Source organism: Drosophila biarmipes, chromosome 3L (genome assembly GCF_025231255.1).
Source record: "Drosophila biarmipes strain raj3 chromosome 3L, RU_DBia_V1.1, whole genome shotgun sequence".
Taxonomy (NCBI): domain Eukaryota; kingdom Metazoa; phylum Arthropoda; class Insecta; order Diptera; family Drosophilidae; genus Drosophila; species Drosophila biarmipes.
In genome coordinates, this window is record NC_066613.1 from 26008138 (window position 1) to 26026840 (window position 18703).

At 47.2% G+C, this 18703-nt stretch overlaps 6 protein-coding genes across 13 annotated transcripts in view; 2 read left to right on the forward strand and 4 right to left on the reverse strand.

The window, feature by feature from the left end:
- Positions 1-12566, forward strand: part of LOC108029333 (FH1/FH2 domain-containing protein 3) — a 41382-nt gene extending 28816 nt beyond the window's left edge. For 2 of the 8 annotated variants that reach the window (XR_001768437.3, XR_001768439.3), the window contains 16 exons: positions 1367-1476; positions 4125-4183; positions 4249-4433; positions 4525-4748; positions 4823-5044; positions 5103-5362; positions 5425-5562; positions 5743-6504; positions 6682-6883; positions 8218-8584; positions 8642-8788; positions 9419-9757; positions 9818-10533; positions 10893-11119; positions 11579-11726; positions 12018-12566. Coding sequence is in view for 6 of the 8 variants with exons in the window: in XM_050886761.1 (XP_050742718.1) it covers positions 1367-1476; positions 4125-4183; positions 4249-4433; positions 4525-4748; positions 4823-5044; positions 5103-5362; positions 5425-5562; positions 5743-6504; positions 6682-6883; positions 8218-8584; positions 8642-8789; positions 9417-9757; positions 9818-10533; positions 10893-11119; positions 12018-12091 (4035 nt within the window). In the remaining 2 variants the exon portion in view is untranslated. Of the gene's footprint in view, positions 1-1366; positions 1477-4124; positions 4184-4248; positions 4434-4524; positions 4749-4822; positions 5045-5102; positions 5363-5424; positions 5563-5742; positions 6505-6681; positions 6884-8217; positions 8585-8641; positions 8790-9416; positions 9758-9817; positions 10534-10892; positions 11120-11239; positions 11727-12017 lie in introns of those variants that run through there. The other 6 variants (XM_017101529.3, XM_017101553.3, XM_050886760.1 and 3 more) reach the window with 5 other exon arrangements.
- On the reverse strand, positions 7364-7784 carry LOC108029376 (acyl-CoA-binding protein). The gene is made up of 2 exons (XM_017101607.2): positions 7725-7784; positions 7364-7661 (listed from the first exon to the last, which is right to left on the reverse strand). The coding sequence occupies exons 1-2, from the start codon at positions 7731-7733 to the stop codon at positions 7422-7424; spliced, it is 249 nt and encodes an 82-aa protein (XP_016957096.1). The 5' UTR covers positions 7734-7784; the 3' UTR covers positions 7364-7421.
- On the reverse strand, positions 12317-14685 carry LOC108029357 (uncharacterized). Its single transcript, XM_017101584.3, has 5 exons — positions 14538-14685; positions 14315-14467; positions 13990-14253; positions 13068-13589; positions 12317-12813 (listed from the first exon to the last, which is right to left on the reverse strand). The coding sequence occupies exons 1-5, from the start codon at positions 14683-14685 to the stop codon at positions 12695-12697; spliced, it is 1206 nt and encodes a 401-aa protein (XP_016957073.1). The 3' UTR covers positions 12317-12694.
- Positions 14686-15941: 1256 nt separating this feature from the next.
- Positions 15942-16557, reverse strand: LOC108028447 (uncharacterized). Its single transcript, XM_017100288.2, has 2 exons — positions 16506-16557; positions 15942-16448 (listed from the first exon to the last, which is right to left on the reverse strand). The coding sequence occupies exons 1-2, from the start codon at positions 16533-16535 to the stop codon at positions 16014-16016; spliced, it is 465 nt and encodes a 154-aa protein (XP_016955777.1). The 5' UTR covers positions 16536-16557; the 3' UTR covers positions 15942-16013.
- A 299-nt stretch (positions 16558-16856) lies between these two features.
- On the forward strand, positions 16857-17918 carry LOC108028139 (uncharacterized). The gene is made up of 3 exons (XM_017099799.3): positions 16857-16986; positions 17044-17659; positions 17720-17918. Exons 1-3 carry the CDS (start codon positions 16857-16859, stop codon positions 17859-17861), a joined length of 888 nt encoding a protein of 295 aa, XP_016955288.1. The 3' UTR covers positions 17862-17918.
- An 11-nt stretch (positions 17919-17929) lies between these two features.
- LOC108028149 (uncharacterized) lies at positions 17930-18580 on the reverse strand. The gene is made up of 2 exons (XM_017099810.3): positions 18507-18580; positions 17930-18451 (listed from the first exon to the last, which is right to left on the reverse strand). Exons 1-2 carry the CDS (start codon positions 18534-18536, stop codon positions 18005-18007), a joined length of 477 nt encoding a protein of 158 aa, XP_016955299.1. The 5' UTR covers positions 18537-18580; the 3' UTR covers positions 17930-18004.
- Positions 18581-18703: the final 123 nt, after the last annotated feature.

The following is an 18703-nucleotide window of genomic DNA, read 5'->3' on the forward strand; positions in this document are numbered from 1 at the left end:
TATTTTTTCTGCTTTATTTAGTGGAGTGTCGGCGAGTCATTTACCTAGGAAATCTTGAATTGGCTTGTCGTCATGCAGTAATAAATTGATCACACAGCTGAGCTGGTTGAAGTGTTTATGGAAAAGTTATTTAATAGTTCCTAGAAAAGTCACTGACCAACAGGCGGTCAATACTTTAATTTAGCAAATGCTCTTGTCTGGAAGAAGTCCCCCAGGACGTGCGAGAAATTCTTTTTTAGGGGTGTGTCTTGGCCAGAAGCCAGACAAAGGACTCTTACCAAACCCAAACTCTAGCTTTTTCTGCTAATGGTGGGGCGTGTGCCAAGGGGCGTATGTGTAATCCTCCACCCGGATGACGGGCAGTATTTCTTTTCTCCAGCGTTCTGTTTAAATTTTTTCACACATTAAGCCAGCGTCGTCGACACAGATAATTCCATGCTGCCCGGTAATTGTTCTGTAAATGCAGAAATAATTACTTTCAATGCGCCAATAAAACACAAGCAACGGCTGCGACCGCCGTCAATCAGCGCATTTGTGCACACGCAGCAGGAGGCTGATCAATCAGCGGCTGGAAAACGGAAAACTGCAGTCCGGAGTCCGCCGTCTGCAGTCTGAAGACCGAAAACCGAAAGCGGAGAAAAGTAGGTGACCAGCCGGCGACGACGCGTCATCTTGGTCTTGGCCAGCAATCAAGCGGCGGCCCCAATGTGCGCCTAAACGAAATCGTCTGCGGACTTTCAATGCAGCGTCCGCCACTGCGCACTGAGAAAAACAAAGGCCTCATAATTTTAGCACAGAAATATCGCAAGTGCCTGTCACATTTTCCTTTTTTTTTGCTTTTATATATCATTACCATTTACCAACATGAGAGCTTGAAAGTTATCAGCTTGAAGGATATATATTTTACTGAAATTACCATTGTTTACATCCTTTTGGGGATTTTCTTTTTGCAATTTGAAGAAGCTTGAAACTGAAGGACTCTCTGGTTTCATAAAAATTTGTCCAATTATGGAGTTACCTTGGGCTAAGTTTTAAATATAATGGCTACGTGTAATAATTTCCCTTAAAAAATGTAATTTCTTTTCGTTAAAATGTAATAAACATTAACAAAATTTCTCTGAGTGCACCAAAACGTTCTACGCCGCAGCAGCACATCAACCTCGCAACTGCAGCTCAACCTCAACCTCAAACCCCATCGCCATCTCCAGCTCCATCAGCATCTTTCTCTTTTCTTGAGCCGAGACCATAAACAACTTTTACTGCGTAGTGCGGTAGTGGCGAGATCGGCGTTGCCATTTACTTTTAGCCAGACTTTAATTATAATTACCAGCGAAACTAAGCCTCTCCTCTCCCCCCTCCCTTGCAGATCGATGATGCGGCCATCCAGGTGTACAAGGATGGCGACTACGGAGCCTACCTGGATCTGGAGTCGTCGCTGGCCGAGCAGAGCGAGGAAATCGAGGGACTCAACCTCAGGTGAGTGTGCCGGAGATAACGATTTGGGGGGAGCACCTCCCACGCCAACACCTGACCCGAAACGCCGGCTAATGAGCTCGGACAGAAAAGAATTGCCAGCCCACATGGGGCCGGCACACCTGGTGCACTTCACCCACTCGCAAGCATTTGTCAGGGGATTTCACTTTTGCAACTCGCGCTACTGCTGGTGCTGCTGCTTACCTTGAACCCATTTTCCCATTTTCGGGAACGGTGTTGACAGTTCGGGTATTTTAAAGATACTTCAGGATGTTGCTAATAAATACAACTACCAAGTTTCTTAATTTCTCATATTTAATAAATATCATTATAAAATAGAGTACGATTTTAAAGTATAAAGAAAAACAGTATAAAGAAAAGGTTTTTAGAAAAGATGTATTTTAAAAAAATCTAATAGATCCAATAGATATATATTAACATATTTATAAGATTTTAAATTTATAGTGAAAGTGATATTTTTTATTAATTATAATCGATTAAGATGTGGGGACTGGATCTCGATAAAGCCGCTCCCCTTATCTCCAGTTAGTCGCGGCAATCAGGAAAACCCAGGCCAGTCGATCCCCTCTGGGTTATTGGGGCAGCCGATCGTGGGTGGCTCTGTCAGCCTTTCACCGAAATGCAACATATTGCACATACGCCATGGCGGACCGCCTGCATCGGCATCCCGGCATCCCGGCATCTCGGCGTCGTATCGCCATCTCCGCTCGCTAATAAAGTTATTTGGCCGGGCCATAAAAAACTGTCGCTATCTGTGGCACAGGAAACTGAGTTGGCTATCTGCCTACCTGGCTGGCTGCTCACCTGCTTAGCCGCCTGCCACTCTGGCCGGCACTCACCGGGTTTTTGAAGACATTTGCATGCCACGACATTGCTACGTGCAACTTGTTGCTGCCGCCGCAGTCTGCAGTTAATTTGCATTTAATCCGCACAGCCGCAGAAAAAGAAAACCAGAGACAAAGTAAAAACGCTCGCCACGTCACTTTTGAGTCGTCGTTGTCGCAGCTCTGCAGTTGTTATATTTACATTTTTTGTGCTCCATTCTCATAACTGGCAGGCATGTTACTCATGCATAAGTGCATCCAAATACCCCACAGATGGGATGGGTTTTCGCGTACTTCAAGGAGATTGGTCTAAAATCTAGCTGTGGTTTTCAAAAATATATATATGTAGGGAAATATTTTAAATGTTTTTTATCAAAATAAAATCTATAGCAATATTTATTTATTTATTTGTACACTGTAAGCTTACTTATAAAAACTAAGCTACAGTAGTGATGACAGCCATAGCGGATCTATAGCAATATCACGTAACTATGTACTTCATAAGTAAACCATCTTTTAAGATATCATATAGCTACTATAGGAATTATGTGGTTTCAGGTCGAAGAACATTTTTAGTTTTGGTTGAAATTCGCTACAGTAAGGGGCTTAAAAAGTACCCCTTAGTCGTTTCTAGTTCTTGATTCTCCACTTCGTAGTTTTTATTTATTTTTCGCGGCCAGGAACGTGATGTCATGGCTTGGCCAGGCGCTAAGACAGCTCCACAACAGAAAACTTCAGGGCACAAAGAAAAATGATGTACGCGACGGGGCACAAGTGTCAAAGAGAGGGGAGCCGCAAAGAAGGCCCCAGAAGCCAGGTTCAAAGTCAATGTTCTGGAGTTGCTTAACCCTGGGCCGGCGAAATGGATGGATTTCTGGTCTATTTCTGACTTTCACTTCTCCATCTGCACAGATGCAGCCCCATGATCATCAGTCATCAGTGGGGCGGGGCGGGCTGGAGCGGCCATCTAAGCCGTAAGTGCAGTCTTTGAAATTATAACGCAAATGTCGCCGCGTCTGCGCAAATTGCCGCCACTTTGCGGCTCACAATCGTCCCCACTCTGTTTACGAGTGGTGTGGCGCCACAGGCAGTGGAGTGGTTCCCTCTAGCCGAGGCAGAAATGCCCAGAACGGCCGGAATGGGAACTGGTAACTGCCGACTGGGAACCTGGCCCAGTCCGATGGCCACTAATCATGCTTATCGCATTAGTCATGGCAGCGCGAGTTCGCATGCAAATCATGCGCTTCAATTCGCATCAAAATTCCGCAGAAGGTGCCCGTCAATCTGCAGAAAGGGAGAGACACATGGTCTTGGCTCAGACACTCACCTCTTGTCTATAAAGAATATGTGCTATGTGGTGTGTGGTGTGTGGTGTGCTGCCTGCCGCCCCATAGTCCATTTTCAATTATCTGCGTCGTTTGTTATTACTTTTATTATGACCAGCTGGCACCGGGGTGAAGCACCAGCGGGTAATCAATGTTCTTAGCTGGTCAACGAACCGGGCTTGGGCTTCGTCAGGAGTCGGGGCTGTAGGTGCCAGCGCCCCATTGTGCCCTAATCTTGTGTTTTGGCACTTCAGGTGGGCCAAAGTGGTTCACAGCGCGGCCTTTATTAACTAACATTTCATTAGAGCGTAGAGAGAGAAAAAGCCTTACTGCTAAAAGGTCGCTATAAAGCTTTAAAGTCTTGAAACGTGCTGAAGTCTTTAAGGAGAATTCCCTAAATATTTCAATTACAACAAAATCTCTCTTTATACCCTTAAACTTTTTTTTCATCATTAAATTAATATGTATTTTTAACCCACAGCCGCAAGAACTCCCTGGTGGTGCGAACGCAGCTAAATGTGCGCGTGCACGCAATTATTGGTAAGACAACGAAATGATATTATTGCGCATACGCCCCGTGCAACCGACCCATTTTGATTCTACAGAGAAACTGCTGTCCGCGGAGGGCAGTGACCTGCGGCGCGCCCTCTTCTCGCTGAAGCAGGTGTTCCAGGAGGATAAGGATCTGGTGCACGCCTTCGTGGCCCTCGGCGGCCTCAATTGCCTGGTGCGCGTGGGCAATTGTGCGGATCAGAACTATCAGAATTACATTCTGCGGGCCCTCGGTCAGGTGAGTCCTCCATCTCGTCCATCCGTGGACGGATGGCAATCTGGCATTGCGAACCCTGGGCTAATTATGTCATTGGATGCGGCGGCGGCAGGTCATGCTCTATGTGGACGGGATGAACGGCGTGATGAAGCATGAGCCGACGATGCAGTGGCTCTACTCGCTGATTGCCTCCAATTACCGGTCCGTGGTGAAGACCGCCCTCAAGCTGTTGCTGGTCTTCGTGGAGTACGCCGAGTCCAACTGCTATGTGCTGGTCAGTGCGATTCACGCGGTGGACGCCTCCCAGGGCACGCTGCCCTGGTCGAATATCATGAGGTAGAGTCTACTTTTGGGATAGCTGGGAAATGCTATAGAAAGAGTTGTATATATATTGGAATCTTATTACCCAGACTGCTTAAGGACTACGACAATGCCGATGCCGAGCTGGTCATCTACGCCACTTCGCTGATCAACAAAACCCTGGCGGGCCTCAACGATCAGGACAGTTTCTACGATGAGAGCGATCTCCTGGAGCAGCAGGGCATGGAGACTGTGATCCAGCGATACATGTCCAAGCCGGGCACCGACCTGGACCTGCTCGATCAGCTGCAGCTCTACGAGGCTGTGCTGAAGTGAGTTTTCTGGCATTTAAATGGTGATTAGGGATCACTAATGCATCTTATTAATTAGGTTTGAGGATGGTGAGTCGGATGGCCAGCGCCTACCGCAGAATTCAATGCGTAAGACGCAGCGTTATCGTCCGGGGACTAACACCGCGGAGAGACGCAAGTCCCGAAGACACAGTACGGACAACAGCCCCGCCCCCCTCACAAAGGTCCTGCCCACCACTGTGCTCCGGATGACGCCCACCCAGGCCACCGTGGATGAGGATAGTTCGGGATCCACCAACTCTACGGAGTTCAGCGGAGGACTGTTCAATGAAAAGAAACGTAAGTGCTCAGAAGTGAAACTACCAGAAAATTGAATGAAAATATAAATTATTATCCTTCAGCTCGCGATGGAGCAGGCGTGACCCCGGGCCTCCGGAGACGAAGAGAGCGGGCGGAGCGGCACAAGAGCTTCCTGAAGGAGCAGCAGGAGGCGGCGGCCAACGGCATCTTTGCCGCCCTGGAGCAGCGCGAAGGTCTGGGTAAGTTCTGGATCCCCAAATCCCTAACCAAAACAAGCTGCTTATGACTCGAGCGACTAACTAACTTGTGATTCTCTCTCCCACCGAAACGCTAATCACTGTGTGTATTATTGTCCCGCTGTTCACCCGCTGATCATGCTAACCACAACCAAAAAAAAACACCATTCATGCCACAAACAGGGCAAATTGTAACCGCCATACCCGCCACCATCCAAGTGGGCGACAGTCCGCCCGAGTCGCTGCAGCACGAGCTGCCGCCGTGCAACAACCTCAGCGGCATCGGCAACCTGAGCAACAACAATGTGAGCAACCTCAGCTGCAATGACACGCCGAACAACAGCCTGCTGCTGATGAGTCCCAGCAAGCAACTGCTTACCGGCAGCCACAGCATCTCCATCATCAACAACAGCTTCGACAAGGCGAGCAACAACAACCAGAGCGAGTTCCTAACCAAGAAGAATCTGTTTCGGGAACGCAATTCAACTGTGATCAGTGGTATTATGAAGAATATCCAGCAAACCGATAGTGCCTACAAGAAGTACGAGAACGAGGCGAACCGGCTGAACAACTACTACAGCCAGTCGCCCAAGCACCAGATCCCCCAGAACCATCAGATCAACCAGATCCACCAGCCCATTCAGCCCACGCCGGAGGTCCTTTTGAGTCCCAAGAAAACGCTGAACGCCTCTGGGTTTGACTTTACGCCCGCTCCCCCGAGTTCCACCCCGGTTAAGTGTGATGTCCAGCCGGAGGCGGAGCCACTGCGTCCGGTTGGGAAACCGGTGGCAGACCCACCACCGCCTCCTCCGCCGCCGCCGCCACCGCCGCCCCCCGGCTGGTGGCACGCCCCCATCTACAGCAGCCCGCCAGCCGCAGCTCCTCCAGCTCCTCGAACCCTAACCAGTACTAACCCAGAGCTGCCGCATCCTGTGGATCCTTCAGGTGGGTCTCGATCTCGAACTCAGGCTAAACCATAACCTTAACCCTCACCTTTGTGTTGCATACTCTCGAGCGCCGCCAAAACATCCACATTGCATTGCGCACCTGCCACTGCATACTTTCGAGGGCTGAGATACTTTGAGTATGGGTTTGACTTTATGATCTTTATGTATATCACAGATGTGGACAGCGAGGACAAGCAGCTGCTGCTGCAGCTGAAGAGGGACCACACCGTCAAGGATCTCACCCAGAAGCTGAGCAACCTGCCCATGAGTCCCACGCAGGACCCCGCGAACCGCGCCCTCGTCGGCGACATGTCCGGCCTCATATCGAAGGCCAAGGAGGGTCTGGCCAAGAGCAAGAGCAAGGGGGAGATATCCAGGTAAGGTTTGGGCTTAGATTTAATAGGGTGAGCCTATAGTTGCTTAGAGTGTCAGCACCACATATATTACCTTTTCAAATTTCTAAGAACACCACTTAGCTTATCTAAAGATATTTCGGTTAAAGTTTTCTTTAGGACCATATATCTTGAATATTTCTTATTATAGTGACATACAGTACAGTATCCAGGAAAGTATTAATCAATCAATATAAGTAGTTCAAAAACCTTTACCTCACAGTGGATTGCCACTGAACCTTAATCACTTTTGAGCTTTTCACTTGTTGACTTGAGTTTTCGAGAGTCATAAGTTTTCTATTTACAATGTTTGTGGCGAAGATTTACGAGAATATATGGCGCCAATAGCTGAAGATAAGAGTTCCGGCATAGCCAGATACGATAAGCTGTGTCATGCCATCCGGTCATTTAAAAGCAAGTGGGCCAGGGCTTTCAACCATAATCCCAAAACCAACAAGACAATCGTTTAGTTCACAGGTGGTCAAGATTTATTGGGGTGTCGCATAGAGTCTTTAGAGATAGCTTATCCGTAGATGGGGTTGTACTTCTCGTACAGGGCGATGTAGGCGGCCTTGGCGTCATCGACGGACAGTCCCTTGCGGCTCAGCCAGGCATCGTACTTGGCAGCTCCCTCGGCGTCGGCGGGCTTCTCGATGGCGATGTCGCCCTCGTGGATCTGCTTGTACAGGCCGTAGAACTCCAGGTACACCTCCGTGGGGGGCTTCTTGCTGAAGGCCTTGGTCTTCTCGAGGATTGCGTTGAACTGCAGAGGGCAGAGGAAGTTAGAGATTGTCCTATATACAGATCTCACCGAGGATCAACTTACATCAGCCATGTTGCTTGGGGTATGCTTGACAAATGTGGCTTGTGCCTCCCAGTGCACCGCCTTTATACCGTCCAGAAATCGGGGAATTATAGTGAACAAAGCTAATCTGTGTTTTGGAAATCGATAACAGTTACCAATGCAGGCCGATAGTAAGAGAGTCCATTGTGCAAATTTTGCTAGATTAGCTTTATGTGGGAGTTTCGTAAGAGTTCAGGTTTTTGACCAGTCTACAGAGCCCAAAATTCAGGGTCCTATCACCCTTCGTCATCGGCTTTCTCGGATCTCTAGAAAGTGGTGGGCCCCACCCCTCGTCGCCTGATTTCTGATTCCTTATCGTACCTATATATCATATGTACTGCTGCTAGGCGTGCGTCTCTCAACGATAAGGTCAGTCCAATCATTTATGAGACCCCTTTAGAATTTCTTGACGCGGAGAAAGGAAGATAAAGTAACGATATAGTAACGATGACAAAAAACTTTCTATCGTTCTCAGATCTTCTAGTGTGGATCAGGAGCTGAAGAAGTCTGAGCCCAAGAAGTCGGAAAACGAGCTTCACTGGGAGGAGCTGGTGAGGAATATGACCAGGCCCCTGAATCTCTGCGATTTGGACTTCACGGATCTGCGGGATGATGACGAGAAGGATGTGTTGGCACCGCGAAGTCTGGGTGCTGGCATACCCCCGCCGCCTCCGCCCCTGGGAGGTGCCATTGCCCCGCCCCCCATGATGCCGCCAAGCCTGGCACCACCGCCCATGTTTGGATATGGCGGCAGCCTAACCAACAGTGTTAACTCGCTGAATGGATCCATAAACGGGGAGCTGGTGAACGGCAATAACACCATCAAAAAGAACAAGAAGACGGTGAGTTGGGGATCACATCATGTCATACGTATTGTTACATTCCTGATCCCTCCATAGGTCAAGCTCTTCTGGAAGGAAGTGCGCGAGGACATGATACCGCAGGTGGTGGGCAAGACCATTTGGGACGAGTTGCCCGATGCCAATGTCGACACCCAGAAGCTCGAACATCTCTTTGAGTCCCGGGCCAAAGACTTGATGACCAAGGTTCGTATCTAAGCCATGCCCTTAGTACCCCATATTACCCCAATTGGTCAAAGGTTCTCGAAATTCAACGACTCTAGACGATAAGTGTGATTAAATTAGTCATAGGCTCTTCTTTAAGTGTATGTTGCGATAACCAATTGCGAATGATTTTTGTATTCTTCTTTCCCCTCTACTTATGGATATCTTGTATAACTCTTAATACCTAAATGTCGAACGGTCTGTTTGCGGATATATCTACATAAATGTTGTGCTAAACTCAAAACCAATATGCAAATAATTCTCAAATATTCAAATGTTTTCCAATGTCTCTAGGAGGTGAGTGCCAATCGAAATGTTATTAAATTTGTTTGTCTCTTTGTCTCTCTATCACTCTCTATGAAAATATCTACCATAACTCACGATCTGTTGACCATTTTGTTTTGTGTTTTGGTGTTGGTTAATATCACTCTTTCTCTACACTCTAACGTACACTCGAAGAAACGATCAGAACAGCACAGAAACTCCTGTCCAAGTCCGCACTTAGAACTTTGCACCCTCCACACTCTCGTTTTCTCTTTGCACCACTGTGTTTTTATCTCTGACCGATCGCCGTCTGATCGAAAGGTATTAACTCTTCCGCTGACCTTGCAGAAACAACAAGAGCTGAACAAGAGCAAAGAGATCATCGTGCTCGACCACAAGCGCTCCAATGCCATCAACATTGCGATCACCAAGCTGCCTCCGCCGAGGGCCATCAAGACGGCCATCCTCAAGATGGACGCCACGGTGGTCACGCGGGAGGGCATCGACAAGCTGCTGAACATGCTGCCCACCGACGAGGAGCGGGGCAAGATCCAGGAGGCCCAGCTGTCTAACCCGGAGCTGCCCCTGGGCAGTGCCGAGCAGTTCCTGCTGACCCTGGCCTCCATTTCGGAGCTGGAGGCGCGCCTGAAGCTCTGGGCCTTTCGTCTGGACTTTGACAACAGCGAGGTAAGCTGCCACTCCTTAGAAGCAGTATGAAAATATTCATCTACCCCTATTAACCCACAGAAAGAGATTGCGGAACCCCTGATGGACCTCAAGCAAGGCATTGAGATCCTGCGTCAGAATCGCACCTTCCGCAGCATCCTCTCAACGCTGCTGTCCGTGGGCATCTTCCTGAACGGAGCTCCCGTCAAGGGATTCCAGATCGAGTACCTGGCCAAGGTGCCGGAGGTCAAGGACACGGTGCACAAGCACTCGCTGCTGCACCACCTCTGCCACATGGTCATGGAGTCGAGCAGCGACACGAGTGATCTCTACTCCGAGATTGGACCCATCACCCGGGCCTCCAAGGCGGACTTCACGGACTTGGCCCACAATCTCAATCAGCTGGAGGCGGAGTGCAAGGCCTGTTGGGATCGCCTGAAGCTAATTGCCAAACACGATTGCCCACCGCCGTTGAAGCAGAAGCTGGTGGACTTCCTCGCGGACTGCGCGGAGCGCATCATCATCCTGCAGATCGTCCACCGGCGGGTGATGAACCGCTACCGGAAGTTCCTCCTGTGGCTCGGGATGCCGCAGCACAGTGTGGCGGAGTCGCGGCCCAATGAGTTCTGCAGGACGCTCTCCGAGTTCGCCCTGGAGTACCGCACCACCCGGGAACGGGTGCTCCAGCAGCTGGAGAAGAAGGCCAACCACCGCGAGCGGAACAAGACGCGCGGCAAGCTGATCATCGACATGGCCAAGTTCAAGACCAAAGATGACGTGGCCGATGACGAGCTGAAGTGAGTTTCGGTTTGAGTTTGAGTAGTGCCTTCTTATCTTGAAAAGATTTATCTACTAATAGTAACATGACTGTAGTACGCATTTTGATATGTGTTAAGCACCCGTGAAATGATAAATCAAACAGCGAGGAAAGCTTATCGCTGTGGAAGTGACCTGAATTTCTGAGAATTTTATGAGAAAGTGATTTACAGTTGTAAGATACGAAGTAGTTTATCAGGGCTGTTAAGGTTTCCCCAGTTCGTTGGCCCTAAAAATATGATTTCAATTATTTGAATATCATGCTGATACTACAGCTACAGATTTTAAAATACTTGGAGTCAATGCTTTTTCTTAAGACTTACTTATTTTATTATTCCAGAAAACTGCTGGACACCTCCAGTGCCGACCAGGCCGATGGCACGCTCACCTGGCGAAGAAGACGGGCGGAGCAGCTCCGGTCGCCAATAGCCCGCCAGAGTGAGGAGCAGTTCACCGACGGGGATGATGAGATCCTGGAATCCCTGGTCAAGACCGCCACCAAGGCGCCAGGAACCCGGACAACGCCCAGGGAACGGAAGCGCACGCGACACGCGGATCGCAAATCATGTAAGTTGACCGCTTCCACTCCCAAATTTTATACGATCCGGACCTACGTTCAAAACTCCGACAGTGAGAACACGTTTTAATGAAAAGGTGTTGGTCTATATCTTTTCGAATCACACACAGCGCGCTATGTCTATAACCTCTAGCTGGATACTTCCTACCAGATACACATACCAAACCACCAGCAATTCCAAAGAGAAACTATATATTTATAATTCCTACACAAAATTCCAAATTCACACAAAATTCTCTGCAGTTTTGTACCCCATTTACAACATAATATCCCCATTTCGCAGCTTCTTTATCCCCTTAGTTTTGCCAGCTTACGAATCTGTTGCCTATATTGGGTTTTAATTTTTTTCCTTTTCGTTCTTTCACCATTAACGCACCAATCCAACAAATCAATAAAAAATAAAATAAACAAAACCGAACCCAACCAATCTGAAATATTGACTATCGAAGTGAAGCGCAGCCGCACGCGCGAAGGATTCACAGTTGAAAGAGCACCATCGCCGTAGAAACCGAAACCGATACCGAACCGTTACTGTTAACCGATTCCGTAACCGTTGCCCAAAGAACAGCCCACTGTTTTTTAGGTTTTACCTTTTTGGTTAGTGAATTGAATTGCGTTGAGTTTTACACCGTTTTCTTAAGATTTTTATGGCTGAAACTTGAATTCAGCTTTGTTTTTTGTTGAAGATCTGGGCTATATACGCCCCGGCCTGATAACCAATTTGTAAATATGAAATGCATTTGCATGTGGCTTAACGGATTTTCAAAAACACAGGCCACTAACCAGCATGACATATAGACTAACCCAGCATGACAGCCGTCGCATAACTAAAACATAAAATAAAATTTATTCTTTTGTTTTTTAATGGCTTGTATAAATATTTTACAGTACGTCGCACGCTGAAAAACGGTCTGACCGAGGAGGAGAAACAGCACGTGGCTGCCTTGATACAAACCTATTAGGATTAGCATACCACTATCGTAGATACCCGCATCACATCCGAGATACTCCCATCCCCAGTGACGTCACAAGTCGGGCACTACGCGCACAGACTGAAATTGGCGATCTCAGGCGAGCAAGCGAACCCAGAAAACCCTTCTATACGACAACGTGCGCATCATCAGTACTGGATTAATCTTTTAATTTATGCCACGGCTGCAACGAGAAAATGTCCTTAAACAAAAGCGTTTTTCATCGTGTTTTTCTGTTATTTAATTTTTGTTTTTGCTTCAGCTAAGTATTATTAATTAAACGTAATTCAATAAACCTGTATTAGTAGTTGGAAACGATTTTATGAAATTTCGACATCCCTAGCCACGTCATTAAAATTTGTACCAAAATACGACACGAATTGTGCTTTCTAAATTAAATCTTAATGTTATGTCCTAACTTAATTACGAAAATCAATAAATAAAACATATTTATTACATACGAAAACGGAGCGCGATTTGCGTGCGACTTTTGCAGCGCCGATCACAATTTCCCAGCGATTTTAGTCGCGTGGTTCGTGTCTTGGGTGTCTGGGGTGGCTTTGGTTGGAGAGTATTGCATACATTTTGGGTTGGCTAAAAACCATTTGTGCATGGCTGCTGAACGTAATCAAGGCAAAAGCCTCTATTGTCTATGTCATTCGGGGCCTCTACTCCGTCCGTGTGGAAATACAGCCGGAAAGGACGAACGCTAGCTGCAAGAATATTTTCAAAATATTAGAAATTCAAGGGACTCCAAAAGAGATACATTAACTAACAAACTAAGCCTACAGTCATTGGGCCAATACTATAATAATTGTTAATATATAGATGGTAATCAATCAAAGTTTTTAAAGGATCTGAACATCTAAAATTTTGTATCAAGTTTTGAAAATGGGATATAAAATTCAGCAGTTGTTTACGCAAATGAATTTAAACTTATCTAGAGCAATTAAGAGTTTATACTCACACTGCACTGTTTTGGCCAGCATGCCCGCCTCTGCGCTGAAGGTCCCTCCACAAACGCGATCCTCGCATCCTGGCAGCGGGGGAATCCTGTCCGCCGACCTTATACACCCAATGAGCAGCCAATCGCTGACACAGCCGTTGGCATTGGGCAGCGCGGAACCGCCGCCACCCACCATTGTGGGCACCGGATTGTTGGAGTTTCCCGTGAGGGTGAATGCCCTGGATCTGTTGTTCTCCAGGTCCGGACAGGCGTTGTACTGGATGCCGCAGAAGTTGCGCTCGTTCCGGATGCAGATGCTGTAGTCCTGGTTGGACAGCTGCCTGCCGGCCATCGTGTTGTAGTTGAAGCTGCGCACGCGCCCACTGATGGCCGTGTAGTACTGCAGGCAGCCCTGGTCCGCGCGACTAATGCTGCCACAGTGGATCTGGGTGACGCGGATGCGCCACAGACGCGGGAAACTGCCGCTGGTGATGACCGATAGAACAATCGGGTTGCTCTGGCCCAGACCCGCGTCAATGTACACTGCGAAAACACACGGTTGGCATTGAGATGTCAGACGGTGCGGTGTTTACACTGCTAATCGTATTGTGCGTAGTCATTGTATTTACTAGTTCTAGACTCGTTTTGGAAGTGCTATGTTGTATTAAACATAGGTAAATACTTGGGATTCTGAATTAAATCACGAGCCAGTATTTTTCAAGGCCGTGTTTTATCTTTAATACATACTTAAATAAAAGTTTATATTTTAGAATAAACGTTGAAAGTTGAAATAAGGGCATACTTTAAAATAGAAAATAATGAAATACCCTTTGTAAAGGCCCTTCAGTATTTGTAAATTATTAGTATCTTTGAAACGGAATGCATTTTCTCTATTATTTTTCAGGAAATATAGTATTTTCCAGAAACTATTGTGAAAACTCACTGTGATCTCCGGTTGAACTGCCACAAATGGTGGGCGTGGGACTGCCGCCCGATATGAGCAGCTGATCCTGGTTGCACAGGTGATTGGCTGCCTCCGGAGGGGCTATCGAAAACATGTCCAGGTCCAGGCGCAGCTGGCAAATGTCCGGATGGAGTTTCTGGACGGTCACCTGGCAGCTTCCGGTGCCATCGTACACATCCGGATGATTGGGGTTCACAAAGTAGGTGGAGTTCTCGCGTATCACACCGCCGCAGGTCTGGAGAACTGAACGAAGGGATTAGGTAACACATTTCTCCCGGTTCGCCACTCCCAGGTGAGCACTCACAGATGCAGCAGACGCCGTAGCCACCGCCACAGGGACCCGCTGGAATGCCATTCCTCAGCACACAGTCCTTGCTGGGAATGCAGTTTCCCTGTTCGCCGGAGGGCGCTGAACAGCTGCCAGGGCCGATGGGAACCAGGGCAAAGATGGGCAAAACTGGTGGGAAATCACACGAGATTCAATTTAGTTTTTCCTGCGACACTGCTTACAGCTCTGTGGAACCCACATTTGGACTCCCGCCAACGGGGAGCGGGAGTTAGCCACTTGCTGCCGAAGAGCATGTCCCGCCAACTGTTCGAGGGCGACTGTTTGTGCACCTTACAGGTGGCCAGGACCAAGAGGCAGGAGACCACGGCGAGTTGCAGGTGCAACATGGTTGATAGTAATCCAGTGGAAAATCGGAGATCCGCTCGCGTTGATTTGTGACTTTGTTATGAAAGCCAGCCATGGCGGGGCGACAATTTATTTCTTTCGGCGCGGCAAAAAGTTTAATGACCGCAATTTGTTCAGCGCTTTTCGCTTTTTAGTTTTAGTCAAACCCAGCTGAGTTTAGCTGAATATTAATTACAATAACAAAACGCAACAGTCACAACAATTAGATGCGCCACCAACGCCGGAATGTCGGGGGCTTTGGATGGTTTTCGACGGCTTCCATGGGAGGTGGTCCCATCTCTGTGCTCTCGCTTTCCACCGTTTGTTTCCTGTTGCGAATTTGTTTTCCACACCTCTGGGCGCCCAATTAAATGTGGAGCAACTGCACCGCAGGCCGAAAATCGGAGCATGAAAGTGCCGAACAATTTGTTTACGGCCCCACACTCATTATAGGCAAATGTTATAGTATATAGCAATTTTACACTACTTTGACGTCATTGCTTCATATGTCTAATTTGATTACGCATTGCGGAACACCAGCGCAATTGGGTCAATGTCAATTAAATTGCTTAATTCAATTAGATAACATTTGAGGTAAATAAAAGTATTTTTGTGGGCTACCCACAGTTTATTTTTATTTTTTGTGGCCAAGGAACTGACCTTCGCAACAGAATTTGCGATGCTTTTGGCCCTGACAACCCGAGATGGCCAAAACAACGATAAGCTTTTAGTTGAAGGCTGGTAAAAGTGTTTTACGGTAGGAATTCTTGGGAATTATGTTTTTATTCAACTATATACAAGCAATAAATCAGGATAACATAACGTTGAGGGCCAACAAAAGTTTATGAACTCTATTTGAAAAGTAAATATTTAGATAGTTGCCTTTATGATTAAAAAAAAAAATATAAGAGATTTAATTAGGAAAAAAATAGTACGTTCCGTCAAATTTTAATTATTAAACTGATGTGGGATAACTTAATATTTATCAACAAAAAATTCTACTTCAATAGTGAACACTTTAAATATTTCTAAAAACAACCTACTGAAAGAATGTCTAAAATAAAACTTTATATTAAATAATTTGAATTGCTTTTTGTAAATGTTGTTTGAAGATATAAGAATTTAGATGTAGCAGATAAGACTTAAAAGATAAGATAAACAATTGTTATCCCAGCGCTTTCACTTCTACAAATTTTAAGTTATTTTTTGAAGAGAGAAATCGTATATTACTGGACAAAAACAGAATAACACAGTATCATTAAGATTTAAATTAAAAAATATGTTTTTATTTTAAAGATTAATTTTTTCAAGGACAAGTGTAGGTATGTGATTATAGAGGGGCCTCCCTGTCACACTCAATGGAGTCTCCCGCCTCGCAGAGGTCCACGCAGTATTTGCCAGAGCTGATCGAGCAGATCTTGTTGTCCTTGCACTTGGTGACCTGGCTCAGCAGACTGGTGCCATTGCACTGCTGGAAGGTGGTGCGGCTGGTGCAGACGAACATGCTGGTGCCGTCGCAGCTGGGGCAGGATCCATCCGCAGCGTCGGCCGAGCAGGAGGCGTCATAGGAGCCCTTGTCCATGCAGATGATGGCCAGGTTGGTGCAGACCTGACCGGTGGGACACTCGGCCACCTGGTTGGGCGCCACGTTGTCGGCGCAGAACCTGTAGTGCGTCTCATTCAGGCAGGCCACATTGTTCGTCTGGCAGCTATCGCACAGTCCAAGGACCACAACTGCCATGGAGCTGAGAGCCGCAAAGAGGCACTAAACATGGGGAGTGATTAAAAGATGTTTCCCCAAGCTTAAGCCACAAGTAATTACCAAACTTCTCAGGACCTGGGATGGTTGCATTATGCTGTTTTTGACTGTGGCTAACGGACTAACTGAAGCAGCCCACCAGTACTTGCCTTTTATAAGAACAGACAGCAGATAGCTCCGGCGATTTACACTCAGGATTAGCTATGCTAAAGATCTAAAAATATATGATGCTGTTTGCAAAGAAGGGCTCCCGTGCTACTCGGAGATTACCTTACTAGGAAGAGCAGCTTTATGGCCGCGCTCGGCATTGAAAGATAAATGTTATGGCCCCGAGACCATCGTAAAGATATGTCCCCGGTCCGGGGCTTATAAAGCTGGGAGGTGGCTCCTTTGGGAATTATTCGTAGACCTAAAATGAAAGTGTTCATACTGATCGTAGTGCTGGTGGCTCTACTGGGGCCATCTATTGTGAATGCCTCATGTGGCACGTGCACGGACTCGCACAGCTGCATCGGAGAATCAGTCTTCCAGATATGCTACGATGGTAAGCTGCTATAGCATGACTTGGAAGAAACAGAACTTTATGGATGATTCCTACCAGGTGTCCGGGATCAGACCGTCAACTACACCTGCCCTGAAGACCGACCCATTTGCACGGTCTACGATATCATTTGCCTGGCCAATGGAACGGACACTCAGCGTGCCTGTGGGGATGTCTCGAGCTGCGATGTTTGCACCGGAACCTTTGCCTGCACTTCTCTGACCACATTTGCCATTTGCGACAATGGAGCGGTCTCCGGCAACCAGCTCACCTGTGCCGACGACAACGTCTGCAGTGTGAAGGGTGCCGCCAGTGGAAGTCCCTGCGTTTCCCGATGCGACTCGACGGAATCGGATATCTGCGACAGGGTTTTGGAAACCGATGATGTAGTGAGCACCACTCCTTCAACCGGAACCACTGCTAGCCCTTCTACCGATTCTTCATCGGTAAGCACGGAGTCTTCCACCGGAACCACTGCTGGTGATAGCTCCACTGGGTCTTCTTCCGCAACCTCCTCGGAGACCTCGTCGGATGTCACCACGGAGGGCACTGTGACAGGCAGTGATAGCACCACCGCGAGCACTGGAACCACTCCAGCCTTCAACGAAATCGAATACTGCCAGGGAATCAACTCAACGGGTCGCTATCCCATACCCAGTGATACAGTTTGTACAAGGTATACTCCCAGATATCGCCATTCATAAAGAGCCAAAAGCTAATGGTTTCTGTTTTCCAGCTTTATCTACTGCGTTCTCAGGAGTGGCAGCTGGACGGGATTGCTCTACAATTGCCCCACGACGAAGCCCTATTTCGACGCTGATATCTACAATTGTGGCACAGTAAAGCCAGCCTATGCGGGATGCACCAATTTAGTCTAAATCCATATTATATACTACCTTTCTAATAAAATCATATTCTTATTTAATGAAGAAAAATGCAAAATCGATACTTTATTTTGGCAACAATTATATATTTTTTTTTAAAATGCAGTGAATAAATTTTGTGGATAACTTTATATGAATTATAATTCCAAAGGTGACTCCCTGTTGCACTGAATGCCGCTCTTTAACGCTTCACAGCGGTCCACACAGAACTTCTTACCACTTATGGCACAGTAGGTGTTATCCTTGCACTTGGTAACTTGGCTGGTGAGCTTATCCCCGTTGCACATTTGGAAGGTTGTGCGGCTTGTACAGACGAACAAGGTTGATCCATTGCAGGAGGGGCAAGTAACGTCAGCATCCGTGGGGCAGGAAGGTTCTGTCGATCCTCTGGGCATACAGATCTTCTTGAGACCGGTGCAGATCTGGCCATCGGGGCAGGAAATCACCTGATCTGGAGCCACACTTTCCGTGCAGAGACTAAAGTGGGTCTCGTTCAAACACTTGACATCAGTTGATTGGCACTTATTGCAGAATGTTTCACCAAGGACGAAAACTGCCACGGAGGATATAATCGCGACGAAGCACTACGGAAAAATTTGTGTTATAAAAGGATCCTTTGCGAGTTGGATAATAAGTTACCAAATTTTTTAGGGACCCGTGGGACTGCATTACTGGGCTTCTGAATATTCCCCACAGACTAACTACGCTTAGTCTCATGCGCTTCTTAAGTAAGTGCATCATGCAAATAGTTGCAGTTGCTTTTATGGGGTCTTATTACTAAATATATGACCATCATTATGCAGTATCTGGTAAGTGCACTAAATGACATCACACTG

Coding starts and splice junctions, on each gene's coding strand:
- LOC108029357 (XM_017101584.3), bottom strand. CDS start 14,685: ATGTTGCACCTGCAACTCGCCGTGGTCTCCTGCCTCTTGGTCCTGGCC. Junction 14,468..14,537: donor CCGTTGGCGGGAGTCCAAAT/GTGGGTTCCACA, acceptor ATTTCCCACCAG/TTTTGCCCATCTTTGCCCTG. Junction 12,814..13,067: donor GCTGGCCAAAACAGTGCAGT/GTGAGTATAAAC, acceptor ATATTCTTGCAG/CTAGCGTTCGTCCTTTCCGG.
- LOC108028447 (XM_017100288.2), bottom strand. CDS start 16,535: ATGCAACCATCCCAGGTCCTGAGAAGTTTG. Junction 16,449..16,505: donor CCCAGGTCCTGAGAAGTTTG/GTAATTACTTGT, acceptor CCCCATGTTTAG/TGCCTCTTTGCGGCTCTCAG.
- LOC108028139 (XM_017099799.3), top strand. CDS start 16,857: ATGAAAGTGTTCATACTGATCGTAGTGCTGGTGGCTCTACTGGGGCCA. Junction 16,987..17,043: donor CTTCCAGATATGCTACGATG/GTAAGCTGCTAT, acceptor GATTCCTACCAG/GTGTCCGGGATCAGACCGTC. Junction 17,660..17,719: donor AGTGATACAGTTTGTACAAG/GTATACTCCCAG, acceptor TCTGTTTTCCAG/CTTTATCTACTGCGTTCTCA.
- LOC108028149 (XM_017099810.3), bottom strand. CDS start 18,536: ATGCAGTCCCACGGGTCCCTAAAAAATTTG. Junction 18,452..18,506: donor ACGGGTCCCTAAAAAATTTG/GTAACTTATTAT, acceptor ATTTTTCCGTAG/TGCTTCGTCGCGATTATATC.